The sequence below is a fragment of the Cebus imitator genome, unplaced genomic scaffold, assembly GCF_001604975.1.
Source record: "Cebus imitator isolate Cc_AM_T3 unplaced genomic scaffold, Cebus_imitator-1.0 Scaffold53, whole genome shotgun sequence".
In the NCBI taxonomy this organism is placed as follows: domain Eukaryota; kingdom Metazoa; phylum Chordata; class Mammalia; order Primates; family Cebidae; genus Cebus; species Cebus imitator.
This window is the reverse complement of record NW_016107368.1, coordinates 232128-245650: the sequence shown is the minus strand read 5'-3', so window position 1 is coordinate 245650 and position 13523 is coordinate 232128. Positions and strand designations below refer to the sequence as shown.

At 40.0% G+C, this 13523-nt stretch overlaps 1 protein-coding gene and 1 long non-coding RNA gene across 2 annotated transcripts in view; one reads left to right on the top strand and one right to left on the bottom strand.

Moving 5' to 3' along the window:
- The window catches only part of LOC108304182, a 6472-nt gene extending 4967 nt beyond the window's left edge, over positions 1 to 1505 (bottom strand). The window contains exon 1 of the long non-coding RNA XR_001825153.2: positions 998 to 1505. This is a non-coding gene — a long non-coding RNA (uncharacterized LOC108304182). The remainder of the gene's footprint in view (positions 1 to 997) is intronic.
- A 132-nt stretch (positions 1506 to 1637) lies between these two features.
- Positions 1638 to 13283, top strand: BBS12 (Bardet-Biedl syndrome 12). The gene is given in 3 exon segments (XM_017528225.2): positions 1638 to 1857; positions 10216 to 10693; positions 10695 to 13283. Coding segments are annotated over 2 exon segments (2133 nt in total). The 5' UTR covers positions 1638 to 1857; positions 10216 to 10225; the 3' UTR covers positions 12360 to 13283.
- The last annotated feature ends 240 nt before the right edge of the window (positions 13284 to 13523 follow it).

The window sequence follows — 13523 nt, the reverse complement described above, 5'->3', positions numbered from 1 at the left end:
AAGAGCGAAACTCCGTCTAAAAAAAAAAAAAAAAAAAAAAAGATTTAGAATTAGAAATTATTTCAGAACCTTCAGTTCTTCTACATCGATGGTTCCAGACCCATCAACAGCAAATAAATTAAGGGCTTCTTTAATTTCTTGCTTTTGGGATTCATTCAGTTCAATTTTTGCTGCTCTTTTCTTCCATTAGTCTGAACTTGTAAGATAGTTAGATGCCTGTAATACACACCCGCGTGGGAGAAAGATAAACTACATAACTAGAATAGTTAGCAGAACCAGAATAATTGATAATAAACTATTAAAGTACCTATTGCCTACTATATAATGAACCTCAACAATTTTCCCTTTTTCCTCTTGCTAATATTTGTGCTTTTGGCTATCAACGTCTTGGTGAAAAACCTGGTTCTTTTTTTTAAGCAGTTAGGTTTTTCTTTAAAATTAGGGCCTTTTGAGAGAGAAAAGAGGCAAAGGAAGGCATCCTAGAACAGCGGATGGTACTGTGTCAAAATGCAATTCTGATGTACTTGGTATATCTGAAAATGTGCCAATTTTTACATGTACTCGGTGTATTTGAAAGGCAGTTGTTTAAGAAATATTTACTTCCATATATGCCTATGTCGAAATAATAGAATTTGCTTATTTTGCGGGACATCCTTGATTGAAACACAGCATCCCTTCCCACCTTCATCTAGCATGCTATCCTATATAATTCAGAGGCTGAAAAGGGAAAAACTACATTTTCCAAGTGAAAAACTACTCCAGGGATCTGGGATTACACTTCAGGTTCTCCTGCAGCCTCTCCTGCAGTCTATTCTCCCCAGCTTTGGGTCAAGAAGCAGTGGCAGCAACTGCACTGCTTCCTTACTCCTGTGGATCGCCAGTTTTACATGCGGTAGGAGTTGGTTGTAGCAGCTTTAGATTCTTGATCCCTGGACTGCACATGCACTGGTGTGGTTTTCAGCTCCATAGTTCCAGGGGCCGACTTCTGAATCCTCACCTTCCTAACAGTGGCAGAGTCTGGAGCTCCCCTGGCCGTGGTTCTTGGAGCTCACAGTCGGCCCCATCAGGTCCTCCAACAGTTCTGCAATATCTCATTCTCTGTACTCAGTTCCTTTTTGGCTGAAGAACGCGGCTTCTATCCCCAACCTATTGTGGACTGTGGGTACTAGCAGCTGATGGGGCTGATAAGAGGAAAAACTGGAGAGTCGCTCTTTTGTCCCTTGACTCTCGGACAATGCTTCCATTTGGCTACAGGAGGTTGGGGGAGGTTACTAACGACACCGAGGATCACGAAAAGGAAAGGAATAACACGGCGCGTAAACTAAACACAATCCCTTCCTTGCTCTGGGGTAAAAACTTCAGCACCTGTCCCAGTAGAAGGTTAGAGCTTCACACTCAGCGGATCCCCAGCCGGCGCTCAAAGCAGCGACCTCCCGGCGTCACCTCCCGCAGCCCCGCCCAACCCAAGTCTTTACAGCTCACAAGTAGCTGCTAAGGCCGCTTTCACCGACCTCTGTCAGCCCCTCCCACCCAGCCTGAATGATTGATATCTAGTTCATCCAATGGACAGAAAAGAAGGCCTTCAAACCGGCCCTTTCTCTCTACTCTCTACCAATAGCGCGATTTTCCCGCCTTTCGCAGCCCGGCGTTAAGCGGAACTTTCCTCTCCAGCTGTGTTTCTTAGCAACCAAGCCACCCGCTCCCCCAGAAGCCCCCCTTCGCACATGCGCAAACTGCGGCGGGGAAGGGGGCGCCCTAGCCCTGGCGTTTTTGGTGTTACTGTCCCAGCCAGCACTGCGTCTGGTCGGCGAGAAGCCGGGAACTCCAGCCCGCGGTAGGAGAGATGAAAGGAGCGAGGTTAGTAGAGAAGCGCTTCCGCCGACGGCTAAGCTAAGTCTTTGTTGAAGACTTGGGAGCCCTTATGTTTGCTTTTCTTGCCCTCTTCGGGCCGGGGAAAAGATGAGAATCTAGGGCCTGGAGTGAATTGGTCCAGCATGCGGCTGGGAGTGCTAGAGGAAGAGGGGACTGCCCTTTCTTTTTGCCGCAAGACTTTCCTCATTTTCCAGTGCCTGGAGCTTGGCCTTCAGCCATTGACCTCCTCCCTGTTTTGGGCAGGGATTCTGGCATGTTAGACACCAAAATTTCTGTATAGCAGTGGCATGGGGCAACAGTGTCGTTGGAGGAACGTGGGTATGGGGATAGCGTGGGTCTTGGGATGTACTTAAAGCTTCACTGCATAGATAAACGTTTTTACATATGTTGCCTGTAGCGTTTGCCTTTGAGGTAGGACTTTGGCCCCACCTATTATAACTATCGGACCCCATCCCCAGACACCAACACACACACACACACACACACACACACACACACACACACACACACACACACACACACACACACACACACACATATATACGCGCGCGCGTCCCCAGCCATTTCCTTTGGCCAGTTGTCCAACCATATCAACTTGATCTGCACTCCAGAGTCAGACACGGGTAGTCTGTTTATCCAGTTGACTCAGTAACGGCCTGGACTTACTCGTGAAACTTGTGTTAACCAACTCAATCTTTTGTTCAGAGGGCCAGATTTGCAGGTTCTGCCCGTTCTGAATTTGGCCAGGAATCAGCTTAAAGGACAGGGAAGAAAGACTGAGGTAGGGTGGACCACTGACTTTGGTGAGAATGAAGAAATGACAGAATCTTAAAACTTCTAACCTTTAATTGCTCACACATGTGGACCCCTTTTATGCCTCTTACAATACCTTCTCTAGAGTAGATAATTTCTAAAAACCATACTGGATTCTAAATAGATTCAGGAAGAATACTAACTTTAGTCTTTTTCTTTTGTCTCACTTATCTCCCCGAAGATAGGGCAGAAAAACATGTGCAAAGTGCATTCTTGAAGCACTCTGTCAAATTACTTTTCATGCTTTATTAAGTAGAAACATGGCACATTTTCCAAAGCCATCAATCAGCCTGTCTTGTTCATATGACATCCCAGACACACCCAAGCATTGTAATCATTGATAAAAATCTCACTAGGCTTCTGGAAAATAGGTAAAGTTAATCCTCATATTGCAGGTGATTTTTCCATATAAAGTTAATCAGTGAAAATTAAAATGGTGCAAATTCAAGATAATTTTTGAGCTGAGTAAAATGTTGTCACTTTAGTATATGATTTTCATGTCATTTTTCTCACTTGGAAAATTGCTCTTGACAGTTTCAATGTAATATACTTGATTTTAAATACAATACTAAGGGATTCTGAGACCCAGAAATGAATAGCAACCAAGTATATTCCCAACCTAATCCTAATTTCTAGGAGCTCTTGGATCATGTTTGATCTAATGACAATTAAAAGGCTGAGTAGTATATTAACCTATTTTTATGTCACTATGATTTAGGCTTTTATATTTGGAATATTTACTGCTAGTTAAATATTATTTTAATTATAGGCTCAGATTCCAATTCCTATATCTTGAGAAGGATGTAATCAGTTTTGAAAAATAGCCATTAACGAATGTAACTGCACTTTAGAACATTAATCATCATCATTATCCAGGAAAACATTAAACACATAGGCACTCTTAAATCTACCAAATGTATTTAATGCTTTCTATATGACATTCACTATGACAACTACTGGGTGAGTTCGAAAAAAATAAAAGTAGAATATAAAAGATGAATAACTAAGGAATCTACAGATTAGTGGGGGAGTGAGACACAAACATAATACAATGTTTTTAATCCGCTTTAGTCCATAGATATAGAAAGTACCTTGGGAGCACAGAAAGGAGGGAAAACTCTAGGGCATTAAAGAAGGCCTGATAAGAAATGAGGCATTTGCCTTGGGTCATGAAAGTTCTATAGCATCCATGGAGATGAAGAAAATGTAGAATATTCAAATCAGTATCGCTTAGTGAAAATGAATGATATGTTCTAGTGTGACAAGATCATGAGTGTTATAAGGAAAGGTGGGAGAGGAGTCACAAATTAGGTTGAGGTTAGATTATAGGGCACATATATCAAGCCAAGGAGTAAAGACTTTTTTTAAGATAAATAGATTTTTTTTGGCAGTGGAGTAATCTGTTTAGGTTTGTGCTTTATCGGTGCTAATTCTGACCACCATGTGAAGGAGGAACTCTCATTCAAAGCAATTAAAGGGCCTCAACTAAGGCGGTACCAAATAGGAATCATGTCAACTCCAAGGATGGTTGAAACTTATATTTATGTTGGAGAAATACTAAAAGTGGCATCTGTTTTCTCTTGCTTCAGTTTTGTACTTAAATTTGGGGGAACAAATGTGGTAAAACAAAAAATTCATTCATTCATTTACCAAGTATTTATAGAGTACTTGCTGTGTGTCAGGCAGTATTCTAGATACTCAGGATATATGTCATTGACTAAAATTGCCTTCCTGGAAATTAAATTCCAAGAGAGAGATCTAGTCTATAAAAAATAAATAAGTAAACTATATCCTATTTTATAAGGGGATAAGTGTTATAGAAAAAAGAAAGTCGAACAGATGGAGGAAATCCAGAGTAGAGAAGGAAAAGAGGATTTGTGGTACTCAGTAAAATGCTCGGAGTGGGCCTCATTGAAAAGCATAAAATTTGAGAAAATATTTGAAGGTGACGCAGCAATAGATTTCCTGGGGAAGAGCATTCCAGAAACAGGGAACAACTAGAACAGAAACATTAAGATAGGGAACATGCAAAGTATGACAAAAAGAGGCCAGAACAAAGTGGCTGAGGGATAAAATAGTGACAAAGTCAGAAGGGTAAAGAAAGGACTACAGATAATTAGGGCATTGTAAGGACTTTAACTCCAAGCAAAATGGGTAGGCCTCGCAAAATTTTGAGCCTAGGAGTGAAAGAATATGAGTTCATTTTTAAAAGGGACGCCTCTGTCAAAGGCATAAAGCTTTATTTTCTGAGTTAGAGATTTTTAAACAGTAGAGTGATATGATTAGATTTCTATATTGGGAATAGACTGGAGATGAGCAAACAGTTGATTTAGATGATGAAAAGACTGATCATGCCCATCAAGAAAATACTGTTATTTTTCAAAATGCAGCTCCTGAAAGCATTGCATGTCTTATTACTCTAAACTGAGTACCTTAGACAAAACTGGACATGATCTCTGGAAAAGAAAACTTCTTCTAATGTCAACATTCCAGTTAAATAGTCTTGACTCTGCTCTTCCATTACACAATTAGAAAGTCCAAGAAACATTAAGCTGACAAGTAGTGAAAACAGAGAACTGTTTGTGGAAAACATTGGTGCATAGCAGGACATGCATAGCAGGACAAGAATCAGATTGTGTCTGTGCAATGGCATGAAGAGTTGCCAGAAGTACTTATCATCTCTGAAATTATCACCTTGTTATCCTCTTTGCTTCGCCTTTATATACCCAATCTGTTAGAGGATAAGGCATTTTGTTTTGTTTTTATTTTATTTTAATTATAGCCAATTATAAACTGTTCAAAATAATAATTTAGGAGCTCTTGTAAAGTTGGGAATTCTAAGACTTTTTTAAAAAATTACTAAAACTTGGAAGAGTTTTTTCAAATGCCAAAGCACATTTATCTTGAATATTGATTTTGATATCAGTTTTTTGTGACGTTTTGCTTATACATTAGTTGTATTAAAATAACTTCATGCCTTTTCTATCTAGGAAACTTTTTTACATAAATTAAATGCAGATTAAATTTGAAATAGCCCATGACTTTTTCTATTTGCTCTAAGTTCTCTCTGACTTTGCTACTCATAATAATATCTTGTGATTTAATAAGCATAGTATAAAAAGGAAATCATAAGCAAAGACTCTGATACATGTACAAGTTAAGAGTGTGAATAAGGCTTGGAAAAAGGCAGAAAGATTTGGAAGAGGGAAATACAGTAAAAGATTCTAAAGAAGAGAGGATGAATTACTATCATGCTGGATGAAGGGCAGCTAAAAGGTAGAATTATATAGACTTTGACATTAGACAAACCTGGGTTTTAGTCCACAGCCTTTTACAAATTAGCTGTGACATTTTGTGTATGTTATGTAACTATTCTGCTTCATTTTCTACATCACTAAAATAGATTATAGTATCTCTCTCATGTTTTTGTTGTTGTGAATGCTACATTATATAATACGTGTAAAATGCCTCAAACTTAGTAAGCTTTCATAACATGTTAGAAATGAAAAACAAAAACAAAAAGTCAGTCTTGTCTTTTCAAGGTTGTCCTTTCAACAAATTATTCTGGAGCAACTTGGCATCCATGAGGGAATAAGAAACCCTACCTGACACCATTTACAAAAGTTAGTTTAAGATGAATTATGAGCTTAAATATAAAAGCTAAACAAAGGGAAGAACAAATTTGGCATTTCATTCTTCCTGATTTCAAAACTTACTACAAAGCTATAGTAATGAAAACATGTGGTACTGGCATAAGGATGAATGTATAAACTGATGGAATTGAATTGAGGGTCCAGAAATAAATCCATAGACATCTCTGGCCAATTGATTTTTGACAAAGATGCTAAGGCCACTCAGTTGGGAAAAGAATTGTCTCTTTACCAAATGGCACTGGGTAAATTGTATATCCACATGCAAAAGAATAAAGTTGGACTCCTACTTTAAATTGTAAAAGTAAATTAACTCAAAATGGGTCAATAAATTAAAATAAGAGATGAAACTATAAAACTCTTTGAAGAAAACATTGGGATAAATCTTCATGACCTTGGATTTGGCAATGGATTTTTAGCTATGACACAAATAATATGAGCATCAACAACAACAAATAGGTAAATTAGATTTCATCGAAACAAAAGTATATTATCAAAAAAGTAGAAAATAACCTACAGAATGAGAAAATATTTGCAAATCATAGTTTGATAAGGCTCTAGTGTCCAGAATGTATAAGTAATTCTTAAAACTTACCAACAAAAGACTAACTTGATCTGTTTTTAAATGGTCAAAAGACTTGAGTAGACATTTCTCCAAAGATACACAAATGGCCAATGTACATGAAAAGATGCTCAATATGAGGAAAATGCAAGTCAAAACACAATGAGATACCACTTCACATTCACTAGGATATCTATAATGTTACAAAAGCAAAAATGGAAAGTGTTGTTGAGTATACTGGACTGAATATTTCCCCCCACCCTACCCTCAATTCATGTCCTTCTAGCATCTCAAAATGACATCTTATTTGAAAATAGGTTCTTTGTAGATGTAATTAGCTAAAGTGAGGTCATACTGGATTAAGGTGGGCCTTGAATCCAATGACTGGTATCACTGGGTTATAAGAAGGCCGTATGAAACAGAGGCAGAGATTAGAATTAGGCAGTCAGAAGCCAAGGACCACCAGGAGCAACTAGAAGCTCGAGGAAGCAAAAAAGGATTCTTCCCTTGATCCTTCAGAAAAAGCATAGCTCTGCCAACATTTTGAGTTTGGGCTTCTAGACTCCAGAACTGTGAAATAATAAAAATAATAAATGTGTAATGTTTTAAGCTACCCAGTTGTTTGGGGTAATTTGGTAAGGCAGCCCTAGGAAGCTAATGCAGTGAGGATGTGGAGAAATTGAAACCCTCATACATTGCCAGTGGGAATGTTCAGCTGTTATGGAAAACAGTTAATTAAAAAATTAAGCAAAGATATTTGTTCCTCCTTTTCATGCCTGTGGCTGGATGCCCCACAATACTATAGTCAGGCCATTTGCATTAAGCAAGTAAGAACCACAGACTCCACCTTTTCACCCAAATCGTGAATGACCAGTGAAAAGCAAGTTGTTCTAGAGGAAGAAGCAGCCCTTGGAATGTGGCTTAGGCTTGAAAGTTGAAGAGCAGGAATTCTTTCAAAGACCCTAAAGCATAAACCCCTGTGTGGCCAAGTGGGATCAGTCCTCAAGGGCACGCGCCAAGGGCACAGCAGCCCCTTTGGACAGCTTCAGAGGGCATGCAGTTGTTGGGAGTTAGGGGTAGCTCCTCATTAACTATGTGTTGGGTGAGTATAGGAGTGAGGCTCAGTGGCAGTCAGGCACCTCTGCAATGACAAGCTGTCTCTATCCTACATGTTTACTGTATGTTACTAGAACACGTCCCATGCCCCAGCTCCTGACCTGCCACCACCATTTTGGTCTTATAAGGCCAAGTAGAGAAATCTGGCAATAAAAGGCAAATGTAAGCATGCTTTCTTTAAGATACATCATAAATGGTTTTCTTTAAGTGAATGGAAGAGTTTGACAGAGAAACACCTTTGTAAGCAAACATTAAGAATGCTGGCTGGGGCTAGGTGCGGCGGCTCGTGCCTATAATACCAGAACTTTGGGAGGCTGAGGCGGGTGAAACATGGTTCAGGAGTTCAAGACCAGGCTGGCCAACATGGTGAAACCCTGTCTTTACTAAAAATACAAAAATTAGCCGGGCATGGTAGCACACACCTGTAGTCCCAGCTCCTCAGGAGACTGAGGAAGGAGAATTGCTTAAACCCAGGAGGCAGAGGTTGCAGTGAGCTGAGATCGTGCCACTGCACTCCAGCCTGGGAGACAGAGCAAGACTCTGTCTCAAAAAAAAAAAAGGATGCTGGCTGGGTATAATGGCTCACACCTGTAATCCCAGCACTTTGAGAGGCCTAGGCAGGAGAATTGCTTGAGCCTGGGACTTGGAGACCAGACTGGGCAACATGGGGAAATCTCATCTCTATAAAAAAAAGGTGAAGTGGCATGTACTTGTAGTCCCAGTTCCTTGGGAAGCCGAGGTGGGAGAGTTACCCAAGGTTGAGGCTGCAGTGAGCCATGCCACTGCACTCCAGTCTGGGCAACAGAGCAAGACCCTGTCTAAAAAATAAAAAGAATGCTAATCATTTCTGGGTTCGCTGTGACTCGTAATGCTGGGGATCTCCCTTGTAACAATGGAACTGAAAGAGTGATGAAGCTATGTCAAGCATTCATTATTCTGAAGAGGAGGAAAAATGCCACGCACTTTTCCTATTGAACCTGTGGTGGAATGAATCCATGGTTGTGTCCTGCTTTGAACAGACTTGTTCTCAGCACTCCTCACGATGGATTTTGATGCTTCATTTTCATATCTCTCTGCACAATTAGAATGGGAGATCCTTGACGGCAGAGTATGTGACTTAATCTTTATCTTTGTAATTGCCAGCAATTAACACAGTACCTCCTGGTACACTGTATGTGCTTAAGAAATACTCACTGAATGCATGAATGAATGAATGAACAAATGAAGGAATGACTAGGGATGTTTGTAGTGCTATAATATATAATGGAATATGCTGTGGTTTACTAGTTTCATAATAAACAAATAGTCTGCATCACCTGGTAATGTTGACTGTTTTGGTTTGTGTACTGGAAACATTTCAGTTGTTTGGGCATCACCATTCTATGATAACTATCTTCAACCTGGACAATGACCATTACAGGATCAAGTTTAAGCTCCTTGCCATGCACATAATGCCCTTCATAAACTAACTCCTTTCCTCTTCTGGAGCTTCATCTCCTACTGTTCTCCACTACATTTTTTGTTGTTGTTGTTGAGACGGAGTCTCACTCTGTTGCCCAAGCTGCAGTGCAGTGGCACGATCTCAGCTCACTGCAACCTCCACCTCCCAGGTTCAAGCGATTCTTCTGCCTCAGCCTCCTTAGTAGCTGGGACTATAGGCACGCACCACTACGCCCAGCTAATTTCTGTATTTTTAGTAGAGATGGGGTTTCACCATATTGGCCAGGCTAGTCTCGAACTCCTGACCTCATGATCCACCCACCTCAGCCTCCCAAAGTGCTGGGATTACGGGTGTGAACCACTGAGCCCAGCCGTTCTACTACGTTTTTTTATATTCTCATAAAACCAGATTGCTTCTGTTTCCCCCAATACACTATGTTTTTTCACATATATGTGCATTTACTACTACCTCCTTCAACTTCTAACTCTCCAGTTATTCTTCAAGACCCATTCCAAGAATTGCCTTCTGGAAACATTGCCTACGGCTCTCATGCTTCATTTCCTCTGTTGGATGGAGTGCTTATCTTCCATTCCCCCATACCTTTGTCATTAATAGAATTATATGTATCATTGCACTGACCACTTTTAATGGAAATTATATGTGCCTCAAAAACAGGGACCGTATCTTATTTTTATTTCTATATAGTATTTATAACTATGAATTATACTGAATAAAGTTCCACGTTTTTATTTTATTTGCAGATCATGATACATGGTGATGGCTTGCAGAGTCATAAACAAAAGAAGACACGTGGGACTTCAACAACTTTCATCATTCGCAGAAACAGGAAGAACTTTCCTAGGCCCACTAAAATCATCCAAATTTATTATAGATGAAGAATATCATAAAAGTGTATTAATCAGTTCAACAGTAAGGCTTCTTGAAAGTTTGGATTTAACCAGTGCAGTGGGACAGCTTCTCAGTGAAGCAGTTCAAGCACAAAATAACACATATAGAACTGGAACCAGTACACTTTTGTTTCTCGTTGGTGCTTGGAGCAGTGCAGTTGAAGAATGTCTTCATCTTGGTGTTCCCATTTCCGTAATAGTGTCAGTAATGTCAGAAGGCTTAAACTTTTGTAGTGAAGAGGTAGTTTCTCTTCAAGTACCTGTTCACAATATATTTGACCATATGGACAACACAAAGACATTTTCTCAACTTGAAACATTTAGTGTAAGTTTTGTGTCCTTTTCTTCAGATCCCTTCAGATACTGACTTGATAGAGGAAGAGCATGGTCTCAAAGATGTTACCTCTCAAACATTGACCATTTCCAATCTTTCTGGGAGACCTCTTAAATCATCTGAATTCTTTAAACCTCGGACTGAGGTTGAAGCAGATAAGAACACATCGCGAACTCTGAAAAACAACCTGCTTGCAGATACCTGCTGCAGAAACTCAGTACTAATCCACAGTAGGCATTTTAATAGGACAGATAACACTGAACGGGTAAGCAAACCGGATGAATTTCAAAAACATGTTACAGCTACTCTAAAAACTTACAGATGTAAAGATTTGACAGAGTTGGCAGTAGGCTTGAGTCATGGAGATCACAGCAGCATGAAGTTAGTAGAAGCAGCAGTACGGCTGCAATATCAGAATGCTTGTGTGCAACAAGGCAACTGTATGATACCACTTATGTTTGACATTTCAAGAGTTTTTACTTGCTCTCTACCAGGCTTACCTGAAACAACTTCTTGTGTTTGTCCAGGATATATCACTGTTGTCTCAGTATCTAATACTACTGTGATCAAGGAATTGCAGAATCAACCTGTCCGAATAGTTCTCATTGAAGGTGACCTCACAGAGAATTATCGCCACCTGGGATTTAATAAGTCTGCAAATATTAAAACAGTGTTAGATAGCATGAAGCTTCAAAAAGACAGCTCAGAAGAACTGTGGGCAAATCACATATTACAGATATTAACTCAGTTCAATGTGAACCTTGTCCTGGTACAAGGAAATGTGTCTGAACACTTGATTGAAAAATGTATAAACAGTAAGCGGTTGGTAATTGGCTCAGTGAATGGCAGCGTCATGCAGGCTTTTGCAGAGGCTGCAGGAGCAGTACAGGTGGCCTACATTACACAAGTGAATGAAGACTGTGTGGGCAGTGGGGTCTGTGTAACCTTCTGGAGAAGCAGTCCCTTGGATGTTGTAGATAGGAACAACAGAATTGCAATCTTATTAAAAATAGAAGGGATTAATTTGGTTACAGCTGTGCTCACTAGCCCGGTTACTGCTCAGATGCAAAGCAAAGAAGATAGGTTCTGGACTTGTGCCTATCGTTTGTATTATGCTCTAAAAGAGGAAAAGATCTTCCTTGGAGGTGGTGCAGTTGAATTTTTGTGTCTTAGCTCTCTTCAAATTCTTGCAGAACAATCTCTGAAAAAAGAAAACCATGCCTGCTCAGGGTGGCTCCCTAATACTTCCTCTTGGCTGGCTTCATCTCTAGCAATATATAGACCAACTGTGCTTAAACTCCTGGCAAATGGATGGCAGAAATACCTTTCAACTCTCCTATATAACACTGCCAATTACTCATCAGAATTTGAAGCCAGCACATATATTCAACATCATCTGCAAAATGCCACAGACTCTGGCTCTCCTTCATCTTACATCTTGAATGAATATAGTAAACTAAATAGTAGAATTTTTAATTCAGACATTTCAAATAAACTGGAGCAGATTCCAAGAGTTTACGATGTTGTTACACCAAAGATTGAGGCGTGGCGCCGAGCATTGGATTTAGTACTGTTAGTACTTCAGACGGACAGTGAAATAATTACCGGACGTGGGCATACACAGATAAATTCACAGGAATTAGAGGGCTTTTTATTTTTGTAGTGTTATTGGCTAAGTCTTTGGAAAATAATTTTTCATAACATGTCTTTCTAATAAAATAAATTTATTGATAGCCAACTCATGGTGCCTAAAATGCCAGCTGTCGCCAAGAAGAAAATAGTTGATGTCTGTCAATAACTGTGCATGGTCTGAGATTTTGCCCTACTTATAAGCTAACAAATTAACCTGTTACTATTTCATGGGATGCTGCAGAATACACAAGACACCTGGGTCAGAAACAAAGGAATTTTCTTATTCACAGCAAAAGCTGTTGCCAGAGCTTCAGGTTGGTTTTATTCAGTTCATTTTTCTAGTTCCCATAAGAGGAACACAAAGGGCCCATGATGAAAGTCTGTACACAGTGGGTTATGCTGTAAGAGAGACTGAGCTTAGGATAGTAACTGCTTTTATAATAAGCAAAAAAAACATCCTGGTCTTTGTCCAAAGGGAGTTATTACCTCATATTCAAGGTTGCTTAGTGTAAACACAAGCCTGGGACATGAACTAGGTAAAAATATTGTATTCTTGGCATACCTATTAAGTATGTAGGGACACTCAGAGTCCATAGTGGATAGTCTCTTCTAGCAGTCTGCTCCTCAGCCTGACATGTTCTTGGACAAACTTACAATTTCGCGTGAGTATGCCACTCCATCAGCTACTCTGATTAATCTGACAGTCAAGTTGTTTAGTCAGTACCACATTTGTTCATTTGGTCTCATAGCAATTAACGAAGGCTATTATCATCAGACACAGAAGCAGGAAGAAGCCAACCTGCAGTGTTAACCTCAGTCCTGTCATCCAAGGTCTTGAGTTGGTCAACTGTAAGTTCCAACGGAGGACCAATAGGTCTTTTTGTTAGGCAGCCAGAATGTAGTGAAGGACCAATTTATTATACATTATGACCCAAGAAAGGGAGCTTTGACTGACCTGCTGATATGTGGTGTTATTGCCAATAATTATGGGTGCAAGAGCTGGGCCAAAAAACACCCTGTTCCCTATAGAGAGCCCTTATATTGCTTATTTTCCTCACATACGAGTACATAACCCCAAAGGGTCAAGGTTATTCTAGTTCAGAATTATTGTCAAACCTGATTTAGGCCGGGTGCGGTGGCTCAAGCCTGTAATCCCAGCACTTTGGGAGGCCGAGGCGGGTGGATCACGAGGTCA